The sequence below is a fragment of the Suricata suricatta genome, chromosome 17 (genome assembly GCF_006229205.1).
Source record: "Suricata suricatta isolate VVHF042 chromosome 17, meerkat_22Aug2017_6uvM2_HiC, whole genome shotgun sequence".
Lineage (NCBI taxonomy): Eukaryota > Metazoa > Chordata > Mammalia > Carnivora > Herpestidae > Suricata > Suricata suricatta.
Window position 1 is genome coordinate 10,526,219 of NC_043716.1, and position 26,727 is coordinate 10,552,945.

At 50.0% G+C, this 26,727-nt stretch overlaps 1 protein-coding gene across 1 annotated transcript; it reads right to left on the minus strand.

Annotated features, from left to right (window-relative positions):
* Positions 1 to 4,368: 4,368 nt before the first annotated feature.
* Positions 4,369 to 21,803, minus strand: GID4 (GID complex subunit 4 homolog). The gene is made up of 6 exons (XM_029928881.1): positions 21,785 to 21,803; positions 21,384 to 21,505; positions 16,179 to 16,286; positions 9,824 to 9,925; positions 7,771 to 7,901; positions 4,369 to 4,702 (listed from the first exon to the last, which is right to left on the minus strand). The coding sequence occupies exons 1-6, from the start codon at positions 21,801 to 21,803 to the stop codon at positions 4,639 to 4,641; spliced, it is 546 nt and encodes a 181-aa protein (XP_029784741.1). The 3' UTR covers positions 4,369 to 4,638.
* Positions 21,804 to 26,727: the final 4,924 nt, after the last annotated feature.

A 26,727-nucleotide genomic window follows, 5' to 3' on the forward strand; every position in this document is an offset into this window, starting at 1 on the left:
TGTCAAAGCCAGCTGGCTGCTTCATTACGGAGTGATTTGAATACTTTCCTCCTCAGGTGCCGTTGAGGTCGATGCAGGCAGCGTTGATATTTATAATTTCTCCTTTGTCCTGTCCTGCAGTGGGTTTCACGCCTGCCACCATTCACACAGTTCCCACCATCCCCACGGATGGCTTAAAAGCAAAGTGAACTAAAGGTTAAAAGTGGCAGCCTAGCACTGAGATAAGAAAGAAGGTCTTGCCTTCTGTGGGGATCAGAAAGATGTCGATTTCCACTCTCTTTCTGTCAGTTCCCTGAGGCCCGGGGGTGTGGCGTTGGCTTGCTTCTGCATTGCCTCGATACTCAGAATGGCACCTTGCATATGGCAAGCCTCAGCCAATATTTTGGGTCATTATCCGAGCAAGAATGACAGGTTAGGTTACATGGGTGGAGCATTTCTACGGGTTAACAAGCGCTTCCGGAGTACCTCCTCGAACTCCACTCTCTGACCTACGTGGAGAGTGTTCCTTCCACTTTCCAGGCTCAGAGGGTTAAGCTGGTGCATAGGAGATCCCTCTAGGACTTAAAGGCAGAGCTGGGAGTGAGAACCCAGGCATCCCACAGCTTATCCCCCCTACAAAGCCACGAGGAAATGGTGTCTTCGGCCATAGGAGGTCAGCCTTGGGAGGAAGTTAATTATCACTGTTGTTGGAACACCAGGAGATCGGAGGATACTTTATACACACGTGGGAACTGTGCCCTGACATTGATGTACGTTCACTTAAACCTTTTCAACCCTATAAACATTTTCTCAGAATTCACATGGGGCTTCAGCTGCCCTCCTTGGCCCTGCCTAAGGAGGTGGTACCAGAAACCTAACACTATCCAGCAAGAGAGCCAAGGTGTTCTGGCACACGCATCGGGGTGGTTGACAAAAATCAGAGCCTGGCTGGGCTAGGGCCCTCCGCCACAGGGTGCAGAGAACACAAGGGCCTGAACTTGCCGCTGACATCTGGCTTCAGGACGTTGCCAGTGCAGCCGTTTGGGAGCCCAAGTGCGTTGGGACTCAGGCACTTCCTCTGAGGACCCATCCCCGTCCACTTTGCGGGTGCCCGCGCTGGATTGGGAAGCAGCCAGTGAACAAATACCTCTGTTTACGTTCTGTATGTTAAATAAAAGCATAAATCCTAAACACACACACACAAAAGTTAACACATGTTTAAAGAAGTGTAGAAATTAACAAAATGGAGCTGAAACTCAGAGTTAAGCAGCAGTCAACGACACCGAAATGAAGAGGGACAAGTACATGGACTGCATCAGTTCCCCAGAGGGGGACTCGGCCCGGAGGCCTCCACAGACACAGGGCCAGAAAGGGGGCTGGACTCTTCTACCAGAACGGTTTTGATTTAGAAATAGGACAAGGGGGGCCTGGGTGGCTCAGTCAGTGAGGCGTCTGACTCTTGATTTTGGCTCAGGATGTGATCTCGCAGATCTCTGAGATCGAGCCCTGTGTGAGGTTCTGCTCGGACACCGTGGAGTCTGATTGGGATGCTCTCTGCCCCTCCCCCACTTGTGTGCGCTCTCTCCCAAAATAAATAAATGAAAAAAAAAAAAAAGAGAGAGAGAGAGAAGAAAGAAATAGGAGAAAGTCACTGCTTAAATACCTTTATTATTTTTTAAAAATTATTTGGACATTGATAGCTCTGCAAAATACTTCTCCCATCCCGGACCCTCAAACCCTTTCCACACGTCCTCCCTAAAGAAACAAAATACTCATACTTTGTGCCCATTCAAATCCAATTTTAAAAAACATGTAAGATTCAAAATCAAATATTTTTCTTTCCCAGAACTTGTTAGTAACTTTAAACCGCAATGCAACATACGTGATGGCATTTCTTTTTAAAAATTAGCTTATCACACTATTTTATGAGAAAAAAAAATCAACTCAAGGCCTTAGAATATAAATTCCCTGTTTCTGAAAACAAAAGACATTGAAAAGCCCCTTTGCTCCCCTGGAGTCTGTGATCTCCACATTACCAACAGAACCAGCACACAGATGGGGCTCTCCGCCTCATGGGAGGGATTGCTTAGTTACTTTTGGGCTGCAGCTGAAATGCCGTAAAAGGATGGGTGGGTGGGTGGGAAGGGATAATACCGGATAATACCGGTACAGAAGAGAGACCAGGCTGGGGACACAGAATGGAAGCTTTCTGAGCAGTGGAAAGAACAGCCACATCCCTAGGATGCCACTTCCTGGCAGGTTTGTCTGGGGTGGAGGAAGTCGGTAGAAAGGCTGCATCCTGCACTGATTTTGTAAGGATGAACGCAAGCGTCAGCCAAAACTCTTACACATAGTGCCAGAAACAGCTCAGCCACTGAGGAGGTTCAGGAAAGAATAACCACAGATGGGGATGATCCCCAGTGTTCCTTAGGGAACTGAGGGAAGGAAAAGGAGTTGGTATGGATTCTTTGGGAAGTACTAAGAGAAGGTGGGCAAAGAATCCTTTCCCTGTCCTCAACAGGTGGATTTTTATGCAAGCAAATCTTCATCCCGGACATGCCCAAAAGATCTAGCCAAAGTATCACGTCTTCATTTTCCCCAGTGCGACTTCATTACCTGGCTAAGCAAGGGAGGAGGCCCATCTGGCTAGCTGAACGACAGCGGCTCCAAATGGCCTGCCCTGCCCGCTAACTGGCTGATCTCCGACCACACGTCCAGGGCCCCGATGAGCTCACCCCTCATCGGCTTCTGAGTGGGGCCTAAATCTCTCAAGGAGCTTGTGAACGGCAGGCAGGAGTTAGGAGCCTGCCGTGAGAGGGGATCTGGGCTGAAATGGCAGCCCCCCAGTCTCCTTTACCGTCGAGTGACGCCTGCCTGCTAAATTGAGGCCACGCGAGCGTGGTCTCCTCAGTACTATGCAACCAGCTGGCGTGACCAGGGCCAGCCATCCTGATGCCTTCTGGAGTTTCAGAAACAAGAGAACATTTGATTCATCTCTGGGAATGGACGTGAATCATTTTTCCACTGCCGTGGCCGGGGGGAACGTTCTGGGCTCCAAATGCCTTGCCTCCCTAGATAGTTCGGTCTCACCCCTGCACAGAGCTTTGGGACCACCCATCCCAGGCATCCCGATGCCCACGGACTAGGCGCCCGGGTATCTCTCCTTTCAGGTTTCGCCAACATTCAGTCTCAGTAACGTACAGTACGTATGTCCTCAAAAGGAAAATCACTTTTTAAGAAGAAAATGTTTCCCCACCGCTCAGCTAGACGGAGGGGCCTCGTGTTTCCTTACACGCGTCTGCAGCCTGTGGTGCTCCTGTGGGTTGCAGCTTTCTCTCTTGTATTCTGAGTCTTGTAAACCGCCAGCCAACACGATGCCCCAAAGCCCGGCCTGTATCTGCGGTCTACGACTGATGCCAACCTATTAAGCTTTTTAAACATTAAAAGAAAAAACAAAAACAAAAACAACTGCCCCCCCCAACCCCACACCCCACCCCAGCCCCATACCCACACACACACTTTGGCACGTGAGCCTTGAGTTATTCGAGCGTGTTCATGTTCCCGCCCCTCCCCCGCCCCGTTTTCGCGTCATCCTGTTTTAGGAGGATGGCGGCCCCTTGCCTGATGGAAAAGGTCGCTGCGAAGCACTGCTGTTCTGAATAGCAAAGGGAGGAGGTACAAATGCTAAACTGGCCCCAAAAACAGCTCTCAAGTTTAGCACTAGAACTGATGCAATGCTGCAAAACTTTTGTACCAGGATGACTAGTTTTAAACGGCTGGTTAATTAAATATACATTTACATATAGATATAGGTATAAAAATTACTAAGTCAACATTTGCTGTTTTCAATGTGAAAACGATAAAATGTAATTCTGAATAATTGTGCATTTGCCATAGGGTCCTTGTTAAAGGGACCATAAAAATAATTTTGTAATAAAAAAACTCTTTTTTTTTTTTTAAGTTTAGTATTGCCCTCAAGTTCAAAAGTTTGGAGCAAACGTGCTGAGGAAGCAGGACTGGGATCCGCTCCTGCCAGGGATCTGGAAGCCTCAGATCTCATGATCCCTGATGGCAGGCCCAGGGAACCTGTCAGCCACTGTCGAGTTTGGCGCGAATGTGGCCCGGCGGGCCAGCGCCAGGTGACCCCGTTAGGCCGTCAGCCGCCGCCTCACGTTTCATTGAGCTCTGGGGGGCACAGGTGTGCGGGGCCTCTGCCGTCTCTTGAGCTACCAGACTGAGCAACTGGGGGGGGGGGGGGGGGTGCAGGGCTGGGGCCTGGGCCGAGACTGCTGAGCACCAAGGCTGAGGGTGACTGGGGGGCTGACCTTCTACTCGGCTGGAGGTGGGGATGGAGGAAGGAACGGGCCTTTCAGTGATATAGAAGTTAGCTGTGCAGGAAGGAAAAGTGCATTTAAGGTAGCTTAAAACAGATTAAGAGCAAACGGCCACAGATCGGGAGGACGCACACTCCCTCCGCCTGCCCTGCTGGGTGGCTGTGCTCCTTGGATTCTGTGGGTTAACATTCATGCTTTCTGACGCAAGTCCGCTCGTGAAGAAACAGGAACACACGTTCTCCTGGTTCTGGCAGGTACACAATTTTCTTGGCAAAGTTCTTTTTTGCCAAGTTCAGTTTTATTTGGTTCCTGCTCTGACCCGCTGTCACCGGAACTCATAGATGGGTGCGCTATGTTCAGGAACGTGAGTTAGATTGAGTGACTGATACCTGCAACGTGGGGAAAGAGAAACAGGAGGCAGTCTGAGCATCCTGGACACCAAACAAAGGCTGTTCAAAAAACCCTTCCCGCCACCGGAACGCCTGACAGGCCACATTCTTGGACTGGAAACTGGTTCATGTCAGGCCTCATCGGCAGAACTGAGTGTGGTTTTACTTGTTTCTTTGTTTCATCCTCCAAACGGGGCATAAGAGGTGCTCTCTTCAGGCCTTTCCTTTTGCTTTGACCATGAGGCTATTCTGGTATGTCTTGTAAAAGGAGAGGCGGAGTAAGCTGTGGGAGAAGATGCAGACCAAGCCCCAGGCCGCATCCTCACCCTCCACACTGCCTGTCTCCGAGGGCCAGCGCCTCGGCTCCCCTGTAAACCAGGCTGCGATGTCCCTTTGGGACGTCGTGGATGACACAGGCACACCCCACTTCTCGTGGAATGCAAATGCAAACAGGCCGCGGAAGAGAGAACTTCCTAGCTAACCATAGATCTTATTGACCATTTGGCTTCATTTTCTCGTCTCCCTAGACACGGCTATTAGACTCTGAGAACGCTGGAGTTCTGACATGCTTGTTTTTTGCCGTTGGCAGGTTGCTCCGAGGAGCTAAGCAGATGAAGGGGAATCAGAGGCCAGGGGACAATCCACATACGGGGATGACAACCCCCAGGGACACATCAGAGTTGATAGGGTAGAGGTTAGCTCTGCCCTTACTTGTTTCACAGAGGAGTGAGGAGGAGCATGGGATGAAGCAGTTTATTTCTCAACAACAACAAAAAAGCAAAAGCAAAATCAAGAAAAGATTATGCGTTAGCCATCGGAATACGCGAATCAAAACGAGAAGACACCGTAGATGTCACATGCTCTAGGAGGGCTAGAATTGTAAAGACATCGTAACAAGCATTGGGAAGGATGTGGAGGAACTGGAGCCCTTGGGCCCTGGTGGGAATGTGCCAGGGTGCAGCCGCTCTGGACAACAGGGTGGCGGTTCCTTAAAAAGCTGCTGAATTACCATGCGACCCGGCAATTCCACTCTCAGTATGTGCCCAACGGACCCGAAAGCCGGGACTCAGAACTGCCACACCCTTTGTCGTGGGTATGTACGTGCAGGAAAACCGTACTCTCCACGGCGCTCAGCACCCGCTGGGGGTAGCTGAGCGGATCCCTCACAGATAACGGGGGAACCACTGCACCACATTTTACAGCAGTACTACTCACACCAGACAAAAGGTGGAAACAACCCAAGTGCCCGGCCACTGATGAACAGAGAAGTAAAATGCAGTGCAGTGGTTCCCCCCTTATCTGTGGGGGATCCGCTCAGGTACCCCCAGTGGGTGCTGAGCACTGTGGAGAGTAGGGTTTTCCTGCATGTACATACCCACGACAAAGGACAGCTTATGGAGCAGGCACGGTAGGAGGTCAGCAACGGTGACTAGTAACGAAACAGGACAACCACGACGATACGCTGCAGTACACGTTACGTGACTGTGGGCCACGCCTTCTCGTCCCACAAGCACGTGAGAGGATGCAACGGCTGTGTGACGAGGTAAAGTGTGGAATGACAGAGGTGGGGTGCTGGACTGTCCGGCTCCTACTGACCTCACGACACGGTCAGGAGGATGGCCGGCTGCTTCTGGGCTACAGCTGACCGCGGGCAACTGAAACCGCAGAAAGCAAAACTGCAGAGGAGGGGCTGCTGCGGATCCAGACCCCGGAAAACTATTTGGCCACAAAAATGGGGAATCCTGGGGCACCTGGGTGGCTCAGGTCACGATCTCGAGGTTTGTGGGTTCAAGTCCCGCACTGGGCTCTGTGCCTACAGCTCAGAGCCTGGAGCCTGATTCAGATTCTGTGTCTCCATCTCTCTTGCCCCTCCCCTGCTCACACTCTCTCTCTCTCAAGAATAAACATTAAAAAAAACAGGGGGGGAGCACTGATGCCTGCTGCAACCCAGCTGAAGTGAAAGAGGCCAGATGCGAAGGCCGCATAGTGTGGCTCCACTTATATAAACACCCGACGGGCAGATCCACACAGCGAGAAAGGAGATTAGTGGTTGCCTCAGGCCGGGAGGGGATGGGAGCCAGGGCTGATGGTCAAGGGTACCAGGGCTTCTCCCTGTGGCAATGAGAACATTTTAAGGGTGATGGCAGTGATGGCTGCACAGGTGTGAGTAATAAGGACCCCTGACTCGTACGCTTTAAATGAGTAAACTGAACAGTATGTGAATTATCTCCGTAAAGCTGTCGTTGAAAACAGGATGTAACATGTTTTAAAAATGGGCCAATTACTGAAACCCTAACAGCTGCAGCTCTCGGAGGGGCTGAGACAGCGCCGAGCTAAGGGCATATATTTGAGATATCATTTTGCTGCCGCTGAACAAGGGATTTGAGTCACCCGGGGTGGCATCACTTACAAGTCACCAAAGTGTGGAAAACGTGGAAGGCGCCTCTGCAATCAGAGAGGAAACCTGTATTTTATGGTATGATCCCTTCTTCAGGTACCGCGAGGTACTCTGAGAAGCAGAGAGGGGGCAGGAGACTCCCCCCAAAAGGTGACAAAAGCTAGCACTTGAGCTGGCATTCAGCTCTTCACCTCAGGTGAGACACAGGGCAGGACCACCAGCTCCACGGTGGCCCAGGGTCACCAGGCTGGGATCAACTGCACATGGGGCCAGCGTCTGAGCAATGTGACCACAGAATCGAAAAGGCTGCTAACAGCAAAATTCACCCCAGCAAAACTCATAGTTGGCTTTTACATTTTAGTTACTGATTCCACTTGGGAGGAAAACAGAGCAGCAAGGCTGGGAGCAACATCGCTGATAATAGAGAACTGCCTGAACGCTGTCCTGTGAGCTCCCTGGCCTAGCACTTCAGTGCCACCTTACTGACTCTGCTTCGTGGACAGGGACAGACGCCCCCACACGGGCAACGAGAGCGCCTGGAGAAGCCCTCCGCCTGCACACAGAGCACGCAAGCTACGCAGAGACCGGGGAGCGGTGACCTTCCGGTTTGGCTAGCCAAGGGAGAGCGGGCGCAGCAGCAAGCCGCCCCCACGCCTCTGGGGTTCCTTACCATTCTGAACTCCTATGGTAATAGTAGCCCTCTATGGAGGCTGCTGACTTCTGGAAGCAGATGTAATAGAACCCAGCAAAGGAAGCACCGCTGATGTCTTTGATCGTGTGGTCCGGGACCAGGAACTGCTCCTGCACACAGACGGAGGAGGTCAGTAGCACACGGCGAGCCTTCGCGTGGTTCTAAGGTTCCACGGTCACCCGGCCTTGCCCACCCTTGCTGGACAATGGCCAACACAACATCCGCGTTTCAGCCCGTTCATGTGCTGCTCGAGTATTCTAGGTGCTAACACAGCAGCCTGTGTCTTGAACTAGGTCTTGCGGTCTATACATCTCGTAAGTGAATCAATAGCCACCTCCCTCCCTTTCAGAGCCTGCAAACAGAACGGCCCAGCGAGAGGGTGTCTCTGCTCCACCCCAGGAACTGGTGCAGGTCCCCATCACCTCTAGAAGCAAGTCGCTTCACCCTGAGGACACATCAATCATCAGTCATCAATCCCCGTAACCCCCCTCAGAAAGCTCTACGTCTCAGCAACAGCCATCAGAATAGTGCTGTTCTTGCTCAGGCACCTTGGGGACAGGCGAGCTTGTTATCTCTGGCTAGAGCCAAGCTGAAAGGACCTACTGTCCCAGTGAGATGAAGTCAGTGGCCCCAAACCCCAGGACATCTCCTGAAAGCCCACAGTGAGTCACCCTGGCAAGTTCTTTGGAGACCAAACAACTATATTGGCTTTTTTATTTTTAAAATTGATTTGAAGTTTATCTATTTTGAAAGACAGAGTGGGGGAGGGGAAGAGAGAGAGAGAGAGAGAGAGAGAGAGAGAGAGAGAGAGAGAGAGAGAGAGAGGGAGGGAATCCCAATCGGCCTCCACGCTGGCAGTATAGCCCGATGTGGCACATGAACTCACAAACCTCAAGATCACAACCTGAGCCAAAATCAAGCCACCCAGGTGCCCAACTCCACTGGTTTTTTTTCTTTTTCAAGATGCTCTCCTCCTTCCCTTTCCTAAACCTCTGGATGGTAGTTTTTAAAACTAATTTTAAAATTAGAACCTTGCAAGATACTTCCTCTAACGTGTTATTTCGCTGGCACACTTCCCACTAGATGGCAAGCTTGCAAGGGCCGGACTCCGCTCTGCCCCTCCACCCCTGGCAGGCGTCCACTCAGAAAGCGATGACCCCCATCTGCAAAATTATTAGCTGTACACGCTAAAGCCTGGGAATCAGCAGGGCGCCTGGGTGGCTCAGTCGGTTAAGCAGCGGACTTGGTCTCAGGTCATGATCTCACAGTTCACAGGTTCGAGCCCCACATCAGGCTCTGTGCTGACCGCTCAGAGCCTGGAGCCTGCTTTGGATTCTGTGTCTCACTCTCTCTCTGCCCCTCCCCTGCTGGCACTCTGTCTCTCTCTCTCTCAATAATAAAAAAACAATTAAAAAAATTAAAAAAAAAACCACTGGGAATCACTACTCTAAATAACTGGTTTTTAGGAAAGCTGGCAAGATTTCAAGATAAAACAGCTTTTCCCCACAGACTGGGGAGCAGGGGTTGGAGGTGGGTATCCATTCACAAAATGTTTCACAAACTTGCTTCATGATCTTGCTAGCCTGCGGCTGGAACACAGTAAGTGTCATGCTATCAAAACAGGGGACACAAAAGCCTCGTCAGCCCCAAAGCCAAGTTATCGAGTCCCGCCAGATGCGGTTCTCTGAGGGCTGGTGAGTGGAAAACCCCAATTCCATTCCTGGTCCCTCATTTCCTGAGCTGGAGGGACCCAGACAAGCTGAGACCGTATGGAGCCTTGGGCGAGGACGTGGGGAGGGACCGGTCCCTTAAAACAGCCCCGGGCTGAGAGCAGGAGGCGATGGGTGACTGACTTTGGTTCTCCCCTGAGTCCACAGGACCCCCTGAGAGGACTGCATCTGGGGAGGTTCCGAGGGGGACCGCCCCCCAGCCAGGAATTCATCAGCTGACCACCAAACAGCTTAGAGAGAAACCGCCAGAGGACGGATGCAGGCAGGGCCCAGCCAGAAGCCCGCCCGGGGCGGGGCCTTACCTTCCACCTCATGAAGACATAATCTCCATTCTTCAGCTCTTCGTAATCAAAGTCATCTGAATTAAATGATTTTGCATACTGATAAAAAGCCAGAAACTTGCCCTGAAAGCAAAAGACACAGCGTGAGAACTGATCTACGGAGGGAGAGGCTGGTGTCAGAAGGCACGTTCAGTGCCCGGCGGCAAAGGCGTGACAGTCACTGGATGTGGCTGCTCCGAGCAGTAGAGGTGGAGGACTGGAAGGGGAGCCCGAGGTCCCCGCCAGTGACCTCAGAGCTGGGCTCCAGCCAAGACATCATGGGGCTACGCCTGCCTACTTAGTTCATGTGGTCCGAGGAGAGGCCCCGGGTTGCGAGTGGGTGCTATCCTGGGGGCCCTTGCTCAGGACACCTTAGCACAAGCGAAGCCAGGAATGACTAGTGACGTCTCTGTAGGGGAGGCAGCAGTCACAAGAGAGTCACGCAGAACAAATGAGAGCCAGCAGGTCACACGGAAGGGGAAGAGCAGGCTCACTACAGCGGGTCCTCCGACAGAGTAGAGGGGCTGGGGGCCGGTTAGCGAAGAAGAAACAGGAAGTGGATAATATACGATTAGTTTCTTCTAAAAGAAGAAACCAGAATTAGATTACAAAACTGTGTCTCATGATCCTATTTTTACTTAAAAAAGAAAGGTTAATACCTGTTTTAGCTTTGGGTATTACTATTATAGAGGATTTTTTTTTCCTTTTGCTATTTAAAAACAAGCATGTACTAATTTTATAAGAATTACACTTTAAACAAAATTTAAGATACAGAATTGTTAACGCATCAAATTTGTCACATCATATATTTCTATCCCCAGTAGATTAAGGTTATGGGGTCTGGACTTTATGTTACCACCATGATACCCACTTTAATACCACTTGGGAAACCCGAGGGTGAAATTATACAGGGTCTCTGATTCCAGTTTACAGGCAGTCCTGTTGTTTGGTTTTTTAAATTTTTTAATGTTTATTTAGAGAGAGAGAGAGAGAAAGAGAGACAGAACATAAGCAAGGGAGTGGCAGAGAGAGAGCGAGACAGAATCCGAAGCAGGCTCCAGGCTCTGAGCTGTCAGCACAGAGCCTGACGTGGGGCTCCAGCCCATGAACTGGGAGATCGTGACCTCAGCCAGACTAGGGTGCGTAATAGACTGAGCCACCCAGGCGCCCCGGCAGTCCTGGTTTTATTGCACTTCACTTTATTGCTCTTTGCAGATATTGCACTTTTTATAACTTGAAGTTTCTGGCGAGCCTGATTGAGCAAGTCTATCAGCACCATTTTTCCAACAGCATTTGCTCACTTTGTGTCTCTGTGTCACATTTTGGCAATCCTTGCACTATTTCAAGCTTTCCCATTACTATTTTGTTGGGAGCTGCCGAGTTTTCGCCGCCTCGGGCAAGGACATGTCGCTCTCCAGGGAGCAACCAAAAAAACCAGATTTACATCTGGAGGCTAGGAGAGTGCATTTCCCGGTCCAGGATTCAGAGACAGTCATACTGGGCCAGATGAGAAAAGCCAAAATGAACAAAAGATCAAACCGCATTCGGGTTTATGCAGCACTAATCTTCCCCTGCCCAGTATTGCAGACAAAAGTCTGGGCGCTTCCTTTGATGCTGTGTTCAGAGTTTCAGTTTTGGTTTCCCCTTTTTCTAATAATCATTTGACTCTGTTACCTGGCAACCAACTTGGGCCAGTTTCCCGCCCCGATCCTATAAAGGTTTGATTCCTTTTTCAATAAGGGGGCTTGATTAGAAAATGCTTGTCTTGCCTCACTCCCTGCGTCTCCCTCCTGCCCTATTTCTCTCTCCCTCCCTCAGGAACGGACCCGTGAAGATTTACCGCCCTGCCAGCTGGGGCAAGGGACCCGACAAGTGACACCCCAATGTGGGGCTGTATGAGGAAACACGGCACTATTTTATTTGTTATGGTGATCTGTGGTCAGTGATTTAAAAAAATTTTTTTACCGTTTTATTTATTTTTGAGAGAGAGAGAGAACGAGCAGGGGAGGGTCAGAGAGAGAGGGAGACATAGAATCTGAAACAGGCTCCAGGCTCTGAGCTGTCAGCACAGAGCCTAACGTGGGGCTCAAACCCAAGAACCACGAGATCATGACCTGAGTCGAAGCCGGACGCTCAACAGACTGAGCCACCCTGGCACCCCTCAGTGATTTTTTTTAAATGTTTATTCTTGAGAGAGAGAGAGAGAGAGTGCAAGTGGGAGAGGGGCTGAGAGAAAAGGGAGACAGAATCCGAAGCGGGCTCTGTGCTGAAAGCAGTGAGCCGGATGTGGGGCTCAAACTCACAAACCATGAAATCATGATCTGAGTTGAAGTCAGTTGCTCAACCAACTGAGCCACCCAGGCGCCCCTGTGATCAGAGATCTCTGATATCACTGTTGTAATTGTTTGGGGGCCCATATAAGACAGCAAAGTTAACTGATAAATGTTGTGTGCGTTCTGACTGCTCTCACTGGCCGTTCCATCTGTCTCTGTCTCCTCAGGCCTTTCTCTTCCCTGAGACATAACAATACTGAAATAAGGCCGATTAAAACACATGCGAGGATCTCAAAGTGTTCCAGTGAAAGGAAGAGTTGCATATGTCTCACTTGAAATCAAATGCTAGAAACAAGCTTAGTGAGGAAGGCATGTCGAAATCCAAGAGAGGATGAAAGCTTGGCCTCTTGCACCAAATAGCCGTGTTGTAAATGCAAAGTAAAAGTTCCTGAAGCGAAGGGAAAGTTCACTCCAGTGGACACACGAATGATAAGAAAATGAAACAGTGTATTACTAACGTGCAGAAAGGTTTCATGGTCTGGACAGAAGGTCAAACCTGCCCCAATATTCCCTGAAGCCAAACGCTAATCCAGAGCAAGGGTGATGCTTGTTAGTTCTGTGAAGGCTGAGCGGGGAGGACGCTGCGGAAGGGAAGTCTGAGGCCGGCCGGGGTTCCGGAGCTTTAAGGAAAAGAGCCGTCTCCGAAACATGAACGTGCCAGGGGAAACGTCAAGTGCTGATGCAGAAGCTGTAGCAGGTTATCCAGAAGATGGAGCTAAGAGAACTGTGAGGTGGCCACGCTCAACGAAACAGACTCCTAGTGGACAAAGACGCCATTTAGGGTTTTCATAGTCAGAGAGGAGAAGCCAATGCCTGGCTTCGACGCTTCAGAGGACAGGCTGACTCGCTTGTTAGGGGCTGATGCAGCGGTGACTTGAAACTGAAGCCATTGCTCAGTCACCATTCTGAAACTCCTAGGGCCCTTACAATGTTATGCTAAATCTACTCTGCCTGTGCTCTGGATGGAGCACCGAGTCTGGATGACAGCACCTCTGTTTACAACACGGTTTACTCAATATTTTAAGCCCCCTGTTGAGACTTACTGCTCAGAAAAAAAGATTCCTGCTCGTCGACAATGCTCCTGGTCACCCAAGAGCTCTGACGGAGACAGAGATTCATGTTGATTTCATGCCTGCCAACACCACATCCAGTCTGCAGTCCATGGGCCAAGGCGGAATTTTAACTTAAAACCCTCTTATTTAAGAAATAGAGGTCATGAGACTGTAGCTACCAGAGACAGCAATTCCTCTGATGGATGTGGGCAGAGCAGATTGGAAACCTTCTGGAAAGGATTCACCATTCTAGGTGCCATCAAGAACATTTGTGATTCATGGGAAGAGGTCAAACATCCAGTATTAATGGGGGTTTGGAAGACGTTGATTCCAACTCTACAGAGGACTCTGAGGGGTTCCAAGGCTCCAGAGGAGGCAGAGGGGACGGAAGCGGCAGGAGCCTGAACACTGAGGCTGCGGCCTCAGGATGAAACCCGAATGGACGAGGAGGGGATTCGGCGGACGAGCCAAGGAAGGGGCTCCCCGAGGTGAGATCTACTCCTGGGGAAGGTGGCGTGAAGACTGTCGAAATGACACCACGGGGCTTAGAATCGAACATGAACTCAGTGGACAGAGCAGCGGCAGGGTTTGAGGATCGACTCCCATTTTGAAATTAGTTCTACTGAGGGTCAGATGCTATCAAACGGCATCCCGTACCACAGAGAAATCGTTTGTGAAAGGAAGAATCAATAAGTGTGGCATGCTTCACTGTTCCCTTATTTTAAGAAATGGCCACAGCCACCCTGACCTTTGGCAACCACCGCTCCAATCGGTCAGCAGCCGTCTACATCAGGTGAGACCCTCTACCAGTGGGGCGCCTGGGGGGCTCAGTTGGTTGGGCGTCTGACTCTTTTTGCTTTCGGTTCGGGTCACGATCTCACCATTCATGGGACTGAGCCCTACATCAGGCTCGGGTCTAGCAGTGTGGAGCTGGCTTGGGATTCTCTCTTGCTTCTCTCTCTCTGCCCACCCCCCCTCTCAAAATAAAAACTTAAAAAAAAAAAAAAAAAAGACCATCTACCAGCAAGATTAGGACTCGCTAAGAGCTCAGATGATGGTAAGCAATTTTTGACTAATAAAATATTTTAAAATTAAGGTACATACAATGTAGGCATAATGCAATTGCATACTTAACAGTGTAGCATAAATGTAAGTTTTATCCACACTGTGAAACCAAGAAAATTCATGTGACTTGCTTTCTTGCATTCACTTTACTGCAGTGTTCCGGAACGGAGCCTGCACTCTCTCTGAGGCGTGCCTGCATCAGGCGCTGCAAACCCGACAGCCAGAGTGCACCACAGCTCCAGGAGCCCACGTGGGAAGCTGGGACCCCAGCCGAGGGCTGGGAGAGTTATGGGAGACTCCGCGTCCCACACGCGTCACCAGATGCTGGGTGAGGAAGAGCCCGTAGGCCCAGCTCCTGGTCCTACTGCATCTGGCGTGCCAGGGCCAGGGTGGCCTTTTTAGACACTCTTTCACTCAAAATATTTCAATTCAGCCTAACAAAGATAGGAGCAGATAGTTTCCAGTATTCTGATGAGCGTCTGGAAAATTAAGAGTTGCTTTCTGTGTATTTAATCTGCAGCCAACCCAACTTAGAACTGACTTCCTGGAGTCTCAAAGAGCTTGCTTTTCTGCAGAACCAAGCTGAGCTGGAAAACAAGGCGGGATGGGAGACAGGCAGTCGTTCGGCACCAGGAAGATGGATCCCACCGGGGCCGTCTGGGAGGGGAAGGCGCCACCTCGTGACGTGTCGAGCCATGCGGGAAGAGCCAGCCCGGGGCAGGGTGGGATCAGATGGCACTGAGGAGCAAGCCCTCCACCACTTTCCGATGCCAGCACCACCGTGGGCCACTTGGGCTTCCCAACTGACTTTTTTCTCAAGTTTATTTATTTTGAGAGTAAGACAGAGAGTGAACAGGGAAGAGGCAGAGACAGAGGGGGAGATAGAATCCTAAGCAGGCTCCGAGCTGCCAGTGCAGAGCCCAACTCACGAATGATGAGATCATGACCTGAGCTGAACTCGAGTCAGACACTTAACCGCCTGAGCCACTTGGGCGCCCCCAACTGAGAATCCTCAGAGACTCGGACCTTGTTCATTCTCTTGTTTTATACACACACAAATGACTGACTTTCGGTGCTATTTGCTACAACAGTCACAACAAGTAGTTTACAAACAAATGGTTCTGAAAGCTCAAGCCCAAATTTGATTGAAACTCAACGTTTGAAAGATGTTCCTTTCCTATCTCATTGAGGACACCTTAATAAGCAAAGCAGCTAATCTACAGTGACGGTAACCCAGATGAGGGTCTGCAGCAGGGACTACTGTGCCAGAATCAGGAGAGACTTGAACAGCCAGGTGTGTGGCAGTGGGAAGCGTGAGAACGTCTAGAACCTTCATTGCCAACACGATCATTGCGGGTGTGTTTAGAGGGTGGGCATGTTGGACTTCCCTAGTGTTGAACCAAAATTCGTCATCACCCTGGTCAACTAAACCGGAAGGCTATTGTGACAGGAAGAGAAATGGAGTTTTGAGGACGCAACAAGTTGCATGAAAGCCAATGAGAAGACTCGAGGGCAGTAACACTGAGTTGTCTCCAAGTGCTCACTACTGGGGAGCGAGAACACACTTATGTCGGGTGGCATCCTGACAGCACTTCGGACGAGCCTGGGCACGGGTGTTGGGAGCTGGGGTGACGAGCGGGCCCGTGGCTCTGCCATGTGCGGGAGGCGGCGGGGGAAGCCCGCTCTCCAGGAACCGCATCTGTGCCTCGTGCCAACCCTGAAGACAGAGGCCATGACGCACATCTCACGGGGTGCCGCACACAGAGCAGCCGAGAAAGGGTAACAGACGGGTGGGCAGGATGGGCACGGTGATAAGACCCCACGGGCTAAGTTCCTTGGCTCACGGTAGCGCCTGGGCGGCCCGGAGTGGACCGAACACCTACTTACCCAGTGTTTCCGATCAACGTCTTCGTCTGCGTCCCACTTCCGCGTCAAAAAAGGGTGTTTTTTGCTGATTATTTCTCCTTCAAAGAAGGTTGTGAGGGTTGGATACTCCTGTGGTAAAAACCCAAATACCAAAACAAGATGTTGAACGGGGGTTTTAATCTTTCCCAAAGGAAAAATCAACCTTGCTTTTTAACGTCTTCCTAGGGCTTTGAAAAAACAGTCACACTGGCTAAGCGACAACCTGGGGTTAGGTCCAGAGACTGGCCGACAGCTGTGGAGTCCACCTGAGTCGGAGGTGCCCACCAAGTCTCTTGGACGTTCTGGACTTTGCCAGAAGCTGAGAACCCTTCCCTGACGTTGCTTGTTATGGACTGATCACTCGGGAGAGAACGTGGACAAGTAAATTCTGAGTATTCTAGGATACAAAGCAGATGGTGACTAAGTTGATTTTCCTTCCCAAGGAAAACACCCCGGGAGGCTCCACCATCACACTATTCACAGTGAAGGCTCCCTCACGCCATGCCCACTGTTCTCAAACTGCCTCAGTCATTTATTTGTCTCCTGTGCCCATTCTTCAGGTTTGGGGGAGGGGAGGAGTTGGTTTTGTTGTTGTTGTTATTGTTATAGTTTTGTTTTGTTTCTTTTTTGCAGAATACCTTGACATCCTAGGGTGACATTTAATTTTAGCATACGAACTAAGGCAATTTATACTAGGGGAAACACATGTAAATCATGTGTGTGACGGAAAATCACAACAATGGCAAAAATGACAATGGGGAAATGTAAGCTGTCACCTTGATTGGTGCTTAGAAATGCTCTCGTTAATTTTATTTGCTATTTGTTCATCTGCTAAGAAGGAGGCGCCAAAGATTCTGAAAAAGACTAATGGAAGAAAAAGTCACCAACGTTAAGAAGTCCACCATTTCTCTGCATTTGTAAAGCCCAGTTAACTGACTGACCAACTGACCAACCCTTCAGCCTAGCCTGCCAGCCCCTGGTGCTTCTTGGAAGCCTGGTACTGGTGGTCAGTCAGCGGCTGGCAAACCACGGGTTACAGGCCTACTGCCCCTGGGACCACAGAGGTCCCACTTTCCTCTTCAGACACTAGGGAAGCCCCTCTTATTCTGCATCAAACACCTACGTGTGTTGTTTAAAATAAATCTGTTCTGGGGCGCCTGGGGTGGCTCACTCAGTTAAGCGTCTGACTTCAGCTCAGGTTATGCTCTCACGGTTCAGTGAGTTTGAGCCCCTCATTGAGCTCACTGCTGTCAGCGTGGAGCCTGCTTCGGATCTTCTGTCTCCCCGCCACCCTCCCAGGCTCATGTGCTCCCTCTCTCAAAAATAAACAGTAAATGGGGCGCCTGGGTGGCTCAGTCGGTTAAGCCTCTGGCTTCGGCTCAGGTCAGATCTCACGTTCGTGGGTTTGAGCCCTGCATCAGGCTCTGTGCTAACAGCTAGCTCAGAGCCTGGAGCCTGCTTCCAGTTCTGTGTCTCCTTCTTCCTCTGCCCCTCCCCCTCTCATGCTCTGTCTCTCTCTGTATTAAAAATAAATAAAACATTAAAAAAAATTAAAAAAAAATAAACAGTAAAAAAAAATTTTTAATAAAAAATAAAACAAAATAAATTATGTTCCGATGGCTTTGCTACCTGATTTTAATGGTATAAATAAATCCTACTCCTCTATTTTAGGAAGAACTAAGGGAGAAAGTTCTGAATGAGCATCTGACTCAAGATTTTAAATTATTTTATTTTAATGTTGATTCTTTTTTGAGAGACAGAGCGTGAGTGGGGGAGGGGCAGAAAGAGGGAGACACAGAATCTGAAGTAGGCTCCAGGCTCTGAGCTGTCAGCACAGAACCTGATGCGGGGCTTGAAGCCACAAATCGTGAGACTATGACCTGAGCTGAAGTCAGACGCTTAACTGATTAAGCCACCCAGGCGAGCCATGACTTGAGATTTTAAATGAAAAGCTACACATATTGATTTTCTGAGATTTTAACTTTAACGTGTTTTTTTTTTAACTTCCACAAGAGAGAAAAGAAGAAAACGATAAAGGGGCCCTCTTACAATTTGAAAAAAATACATATGGTTCAAATAGAAAGTTTTCCTAGTGAGCTGATTCTGCACTGACTTCTCTCTAAAAACGATTCAGGCAACAGATCAGGGAGACTGCAAGGTACACCCAAACTCTGAGACTGAAAATAAAATAAATACTGCCTAAGGAGTGAGAGTCAATATGTACAGAAGTCACCAAAAAGACGAACTATCTCTCAGGGCAGGACCAGGAAACTCAAGCATTTGACTACAGCCAAACTGGTGGTAACTTACAAATCCAAGGGAAATACTCTTGTCTGCGGGAAGGTTGTCAAAAAAAAAAAAAAATCAGTCAGGGAGGAAGAAAGACAACCAGCAGACCCAATGCCCAAAACAGGCGTGGGCTTCCTACAGTGGGATTAGCTGTTGTCAGGCAGCTAATCTGTCCAAACCAGTTCCCGCACAGGCCCACCAAAAACTCCCGTGATGGGTTGGGTTTCCATGTCCTGCCTTCCAGGGGGATAAACACCCACTGGCCACTCAGTCAGACAGGACTTCTGGAACGAGCACGTACCTCATTTTAGAAATGAGTACAGGAGCATTCTTGTCTATACAGCAGTCCCGGTGGGGTGGATTAGGGTGCCCTATCTCCCTGGCTCAGAGCAGGGCTGGCACCACCTCAGCAGGAGCTATGAAGCCTATCTAGTGAGTGAGCGGAAGGTCTGGCCGCGACTCTCCCGGGGCTGGGCTCCTAGGCCCTGTGGCGGCTGCTGGGCCTCCCTAGAAATGTCCCTCCATCCTGCTGGTGGCTGGCTTGGAACGGCAAAGAAAATGCTACCTGACACCCATTCTTCACAATTCCGGGGTTCCACTTCCAGGAGGCACGTGAACTGTGTGAAAAAAACTGTGCTCATTCGTGAATGTGAGGCAGCTAAGAGACCAGTGATCTCCAATTTAATAGTTAATTTTCCATGCTGGGGACAAGAGGAAGACTATGGCTAAACTCAACCATTTAAATAGTTTTATTAAAATAAGTTACTCCCTCGATAGTCTAACAACTATAAATGTTAGAGCAGACAGACAGGAGCAGCTGTACTTTAGAACACACGGATAAAGTCTTTCAGAGAATCCTCACCTTTTCCAGTATTTCAGCGATTGTGTCCAGTGACCACGTACTGGATTTAGAATTTCAAAAGTGAGTCAACAGTAGTACAATGCCATGACTGTTCTAAAAGCCAATGGACTATACATTTTATTTTGTTATTATGCTTTGAAGTAGGCTCCATGCCCAACGTGGGACACGTCCCTGAGATCAAGAGTCGTCTGTTCTTCTGACTGAGCCAGCCAGTCGTCCCTGCATTTTAAATGGGTGAACTGTATGTCAGTGAAGCTACTCAAAAGGGTTGTTAAAAGAGACGAAATTCGAAGAATCCTGTGGTCCTTGGAGCCTCAGAAACACAGCTGCCTTTCTCTAGTTCAATGCCACTTGAGCGCCATACCTCCGCCTACTGCTCAGCCCGGTGGAGACCAGTCTGGGGGGCACGTGCTCGAGAGGCCGCGCATGCGCAGGCGGGAAGGACTGGCGTGGTGGAAGTCTCCTCATTCCTGTCACAGGCCTAAGTCGCCCCCCCCCCCCCCCCCCCCCCCCCCCCCCCCCCCCCCCCCCCCCCCCCCCGCCCCGAGTTGCCCCTCGTCTTTTCCTCAGGGAGCCTGGCTGCTCGTGACTCAGCGGTTCCCATCTTGTGAGGGTCACTTGCTCCTGATGGAAACTTCACAGAAGTTCTGTACACGGTTTTGGGACTTTTAATGCTACTTAACATTTCCGTGCAGCTTCCTATGACCACGGTGCCTGGTCTTGGCATCAGTGCTAACATTCCAGGTGGCAAATTTTGCTGGTTTTCTTATGCAGTTAAATGTCCTGTGCTCAGTGCATGCACCTGCCTGCCTGTTGTGCAAGCTGAGCATATTCTATTCAGTTTGTTTCCTACTACTGCAAATTCAAAGGCTGGAGTCCCTCATTTTACTCTTATTTTCTACTCGTACCTGATTGGGTAAGTTCCTAGAAGGGAGCAATAGTTACCTATTCATGTCAACAACAAACTTCATAGAAAAGTCTCAAACTTTCAACAGAGAAGCCGCAGAACCAGATGGAATCAAAGAGATGGAAACAACTGTTTCAAGACGGGATGATCTGGGTCTCACTCAGTATCCCCCGATTTGTATCATATTATAGCCAACCTCTTACTCTCATGAGCCCCTCGAGGAGACAGAGCAGGTATTTTTGATTTGTTTTGATCTGAGTAGTTATTACCCAACTGTAGTTGACACACACCACGAAGTGTCAGGTTTGCTGCATAACGACTCAACATTTTTGCGTTGTGCGGTGCTCACTATGGCGGTAGCAGAGCATGTGTTTTTAGTTCTCATTAAGGTCATGGCACCAGTAAAGCGCAAAGCAAGAAGGTCCCTCTGACCCTTACTATGGCTCCATGAAGCACTCTCAACACTGCTGGGCCACCCAGACAGTGAGGACGGGTCAGGCCAACAGGGCTCTGCCACCAGGTTGCGCTCAGGCCCTCGAGGTGGAGCGAGGCGGCCAGTCCAGTCCCCTCCTCCTCCTTCCTGTTTACTCACTAGCAGGAAAACAACGGATGCTCTTTCTGGTGTTCTATATTCCCAGGAGTTCTGAGATTTAAAAAAGTTGGTTCAAGGAAAGGAAAACACTCTACATTTCCACAGCAGCTCCTTCTGTTAGAAAAACTGGCTGATGACTTCTCATTGTTCCGCTGAACCCAAAGGTTTAAAGAAGTCCCAAGGCCTCAGCTCTGGAAGGATTAAGGCTTGTCTGAGAAACCTGTAAACTTCCGATGGCAGGTGAGGAGGGTGGTAGCCATGTTCTCACCAGACATGTTCTTGTTCCACAAAAGGATTAAAAATGAAATCACTACTGTTGGCAACAATACGACTTATTTATAAACTTCTACACATTTGTGACTCTGTACTTTCCAACGGGGCCCGTGAAAACCACATTCTCTGAGTTGACTGTGTATAATAATGACAGCAGGGCGCTTGAACCAGGCCTCAGAGTTGACCCTGCCGGCCCGTCACACCCTGAGCGCGCGGAGCACGTGGTCCACCCTCCGGTTCTAGTTCGTTTGGATGAGTGCTTACCTCAGTAAGGCCTTTAATCTTCAGGTACCCACAAAGGTAAGAGTTCCCCGTGTCCACATGCTGCAAAGAAAGGACACACAGCCTCGTTACACATGGAACCGCTGGGAGACAAGCTGCAGCTGCTGCGGAAATCCATGCGCCCGGCGGTCGGAGGCCAGGCGGGCTGAGGGCGGCCCGGAGGTTGGCGCACGCCTCGCATGGCCAGGGCTCACCTCCTTTTGGGACCCCTGTGAGTCCCCCCACTACTCATGTGCCTGTTCAGAAGAAATGGTCTGATCCCAGGACCCTCTCAACCTCCTTCAGCTGAGTATCTTGAGACCAAAGCGCCATTCTAGAACAGTGAGCCCGCTCGACACAGGTCTCCTGCTGATCTAAAAACTGTCCTCCTCGCCCGTATTTACCCTCAGCATCATCCTGCATGATTGCTTTACGAAACAGGCAGCATGTTCAGGCAAGGCATCTTATGAAGACACCTCTGGCAAAAATCCCACTTGTGAACCAAGATGCTGACCCCAGGTTGGAATACACTGTGAGGGCCCACTGCCTATTTCATGTACAGATGCTTGTGTCTCTTGATGAAGAGTGAGGGGCCTAAAACCAACAGGGGTGACAGGCATAGTGGATTTTGAGGCGCAGTAAGCACCAATTTTTTTTTTTTTTTTTTTTTTTTGCTGAGACACGGCCAGGTACCTACCCAACAACAAAGTTCCTACTTTTCCATGCTGGCAGGGCCCAGTTCCTGTTTGGGCACCTAACCTATCCCCACAAGACCTGGTCAGCCCTGACGGGTGCAAGGCAAACACATGCCCCTGTCCCCTTGTGAGTCATTGGTTCAGGGGTGAGTGACCCAGTTCTGACCAATCAGACAAGCATGTATGTCTCCTGGGTGCTGCTGGGAAAAACCGGGGCTTCTGAAGAGACTCTCTTTCTTCCCGTGGAGGTGGCATGTCTGCACACAGTGCCCAGGCCCAGGGCAGCCACATAGAGACCGTGAGAGGAAATGCGCCGGGAAATGCCACAGATGGCGGCAGGGAAACATGGAAGGAAACGGCCCCCGCGTGACCCAGTCTGGAGCCGAGCCACCTGCAGGCTTCTTGAAACCTGAGATGACAGGTTCACTCCTTCTTTTAACTATTCCGAAAAGGGTATGGTTACCTGCAGCCAAGTGCACCCTAACTGAGCCATTGCACCCAAATCTGCACAGACTGATCCTCAAAAAGGCAGATTTTCAGATTTCACGCTAGTTGGGCTCACGGACAAAGAAAACCCCCAGAATTGAAGCAAGACAAAGTAGCCTGGTGCCACAGCACGTTGGGATTTTCATGTCAAGTGAGGTCTCGTTTTAAGCAACTTGGAGAGTTTTGTGGTGTTTTTCAGATCTGGGGACTTAACTACCTCTAATTACACCAGAAACCAAATACTATGGCAATCCTTAAAAACTGTAATGAATGCAGTCAGCCAGATGAGGTCAGCACCAAAGCAAACGGGCTTCGATGGGGCTAAACCGCTCCCACAGTTTGGTGCTGGTGACAAAGGTATTCCATGTGAAAACCGCCCAAGCATTTAAAATATCCTCATCCCCGGGCCTCGGTGCTGGACATCATCCAAAGTGGCTGATCTGCGCTCATGTGGCTCAGCAAAGAACTTTCGTTAAAGACACACAGCTCTAACCTGAAGCCCTGAATTTCATGTCTGCAATTCTCACTGAATTCAATACAGTTTGGGGCTTCACAGCTGCTGGACAGGGAAGCAGGTGGCCTGGATACCTGCTAATAAGATTAAAAATTGAACTGTAAATTGGCTAACATTTTGCATGGATTATCACGTGCTTGAGGATCAGAATTGCAGTTTGGCCTCCGTTCAACCATGTGTCTCTCCCATTCTGCCCAAATTGATCATGGTGATGGTGGGTGAACTCAGATACACTACAACACAGAGAACTTTAACCAAACGACGGACCAGCATCTCCATGAGAAAGAGGACAAGACAAATGTTTAGCAAGAGAGTCTGACAGCACAGCTGTGTCCAACAGCTGCTCTTTTTAATATGCTTTCACGGTGACCCTGGCCTTCACTTTACTCTTGGCTCTTTGGATGGCAGAGGAGAAACAGAGAAGTCACAGTCACAACAGCAACAACCTGGTCAGAATCTCACACAGGTTTGTGGGAACTCTTTAAACTGGAATTTCAAGAAAAGAAAGGGCTCCACAAAGCACAGGAAAAGCTGTGCAACATCATTAGCCAGGAAGGAGATTCCAATCGAAACCACAATGAGAAAACCACTTCACACCCACCAGCAGGACCACCATCACAAAGCTGAGGAATAAACAGCAGGTGTTGACAAGGCTGTGGAGAAACTGGAACCCTCATGGCCTGGTGGCGGGAACGCAACATGACATAGGCACTTTGGGCATCGGTCTGGCAGTTCCTTAAAATGTTAAACATAGAGTTGCCATAGGACCCCGCATTCCCCTCCTAGGAGAGGTGAAGACGTGCCTACATAAAAACTCGGTACAGGAATGTTCACAGCATCATTATTCACAAGAGCCAAAAACTAGAAAGAACCCAGCTAGCCATCAACTGCTCGAAGGATAAACAAGATGCTCTATGTCTGTACGATGGATTATTATGCGACAATAAAAAATAATAAAGCACTGACACACGCTATGACATGGGGGAACCCTGAAAACATTAGGCTTGGTGAAAGCAGCTAGACACAAAAGGTGACATAGTATACAACTCCATTTAATATGAAGTGGCCAGAATAAGCAGATCTTAGCAGCTAGACACAAAAGGTGACATAGTATACAACTCCATTTAATATGAAGTGGCCAGAATAAGCAGATTTTAGGGAAAATAAAATTAATGGATGCCTAGAGTTGGAAAGGGGTGATGGATAAGGGGTGGGGTTCTTTTGGGGGTGATAGAAGGGTTCTAAGATTACATTGCAGCAATGCTTACCCAATTCTGTGACTCTACTAAAAACTACTGAAATTGTACACCTTAAGTTGGGTGGGTTGTATGATATGTGAATTATACCTCAATAAAGCTGTTACAAAAAAAGAAAGAAAGAAGGAAGGAGGCTCAGGTATGAAAGGCAGAGGTATTCTAAGAAGGCTGAGTCCAAGAAACTAGTCCTGGCTGTAAAACCAGGTGATGGAGCAATTCACATGCCGCTGACTGTCTCGATGATGGACAAACGGCTCACCAATCCAGAAGTAGGGCAGCCTTCCTGGGCACGGTCACCGCCCCCCATCAGACATCCTCCTGAAGGCTGCAGGCTGAAACCGGCAGCCAGGTTTCCGCTCTGGGCTGCCCTGCGACCGGTCAGTCATGTGTCATGTACCAACTCAATCAGCACACATACCGGTTCACGAGGAAACGGGCACCTGACAAGACTTCAGAAACAACACACTCATCACAGAAGTGGGTAGCTGCTGAAGGAGCTCAAGACCACTTCTCTCTGACACTTAGCTCCCCTGCCAAGTTGCCCCCTGCCACCTTGGAAACCATCACATTAAACAATGGGCGCAAACTCAAGAGCATTCCAAACACGACCCAAAACCAAGGATCTCACTTCCAGAATTTTATGATTTGTTGCAGGGGGAAAAAAGCCTTTACCTTCATACTACATTCCCACATGTTAAGCAAAAGGGAAGGGGGACCACCGTATCAGGGCTATGATTATGAAGGAATAACTCAGTCACAGTAGTCTTCCAGTTATAATAAATACCATGGCTCATGATAGCAACTTAAGTTTGCAGACCAAAGATATGATTAACGTGAAATGCAGTTTTCCCCAACCGACAAAAGAGGAAAGTCTTGATTCCCCCAAAACAGTATGAAAAGAGAGGCAAACAGTGCCCTGCTGTGAGCAAAAAGAAAATGTATCCCCACTGACTTTTGGTGCAAGACCTGCTTGCTCAGAGGAGAGGCTGCTGTTTAAGATTTAACATTTTCAAGGAGCCAAGGGCACGTAAGGAAAAGGCACGGCTTACGTTCTGTCCTCACAGATGGGGGCAGGAAGGTGGCACACTAGGTCCTCAGAGCTTTTGTGAGGCCTTCAAGGGGACAGATGTTTGGAGGGGCCTTGAGGAACAGCCTAGGAGGTGAGGCGTCAGGCTAAGGAGAAAAGGGGGCAAAGTGAGGAGGAAAGTGGGTCCTGCGGGAGGCAAGGAGCTATGGAGGAACAGTTTTGCAGGGAAGGGAGAGAAAAAGGAGTAATAACCACTGTTGATCTCTGGCTGGGAAAAAATATCAAGTGTGTTACTATTTGCATGAGAGGAGTGAGGTGCGGAAAAGGGCCAGAGTAGGTAAAGCTGAGCTCCAAAGCTATCAGGGGCTGGCAGCAGGTACTTTGAAATTCAGGTCAAAAGGGGGGAGGTAGAGAGACAGCAAGGAAATACCGAGTAAGAGATAATACTGGGTGAGTTCGATTTCCCAGCACATGGGTATCAGACGCTGGGAGGAAGACCTGGCTGTGTAGATAAAAGCGAAGAACATAGAAAGAGGGTCCCCTGGAACCAAGGAGAAGGAAGATGAAGGTATGGGAGACTGGGAGGGGACTGGTGGGGGCCAGAGAACAGAGGTAGGGAGTAAGAGAAGAAGCCTAGAGCAGGAGGCCTGGGGCTGCTGGCAGCTGGGTGCCTGGGCCAGTTAGAGATTGGGGGGAAGTAGTGGGGGCCCCAGGAGGCATGATCCTAACAGACTGGGAGGAGCTCCACTCAGCAGCACCCGGGATGGGAGTGCCTGGTCTTGAGGGGGTACCAGAGGCTAGGAATCAGTTGCGGGTTGGGGGTTCTCAGGCTCAGGGGGTAAGGTAGGGAGGGTGCTCCCAGGTCTGATGGGGCACTAGGCTCTCCCAAGGAAGAAATCCCAGGAGGAGGGCCCCAAGGTTTGAGGATCCCTGGAATTGAGGAAAGGGGAAGGGAGGTGGACTGTTTCAAGTCTGGGATACTTTGACACGGGCCCAAGCCATAGGCAGGGTCCCCAGGCAGGAGAAACCAATGGAGAGCTCTTCAGGTTCTGGGAGGGACTGGAGAGAGAGCTGATCTTGGGGCGACAGGTCCTGGGGAGGAAGGACTCAGGTTGGAGGGTGGCCAGTCACAGGGGGCTTCCGGATCCCAGGCAGGCCGGTCACGGGCTTGGAGTCTGGGAGAGTGTTCAAGGTCTGCCAGGCGCTGCCCACGACAGACTCCGGTGTGAGGGGCAGGTCAGGGTTGGGGCTTGGAGAGTGTGAGACACCAGCTAGGCAGGTCCCGGGGGTGAAGCGCCTGGTGCAGGAGGCCCGGCGGCGAGGGCCTGGTCCGCGGCTGCGGGCTCGAGGAGCCGGGGGCGGGCACGGC

Bases quoted from the DNA above. Each gene is read 5' to 3' on its own strand.
- GID4 (XM_029928881.1), bottom strand. The intron at 7,902-9,823 runs GTAAGGCCCCGC...GTCTGTGTGCAG, and splicing joins ATGTCTTCATGAGGTGGAAG to GAGCAGTTCCTGGTCCCGGA. The intron at 4,703-7,770 runs GTAAGGAACCCC...CCCACGTTGCAG, and splicing joins TACCATAGGAGTTCAGAATG to GTATCAGTCACTCAATCTAA.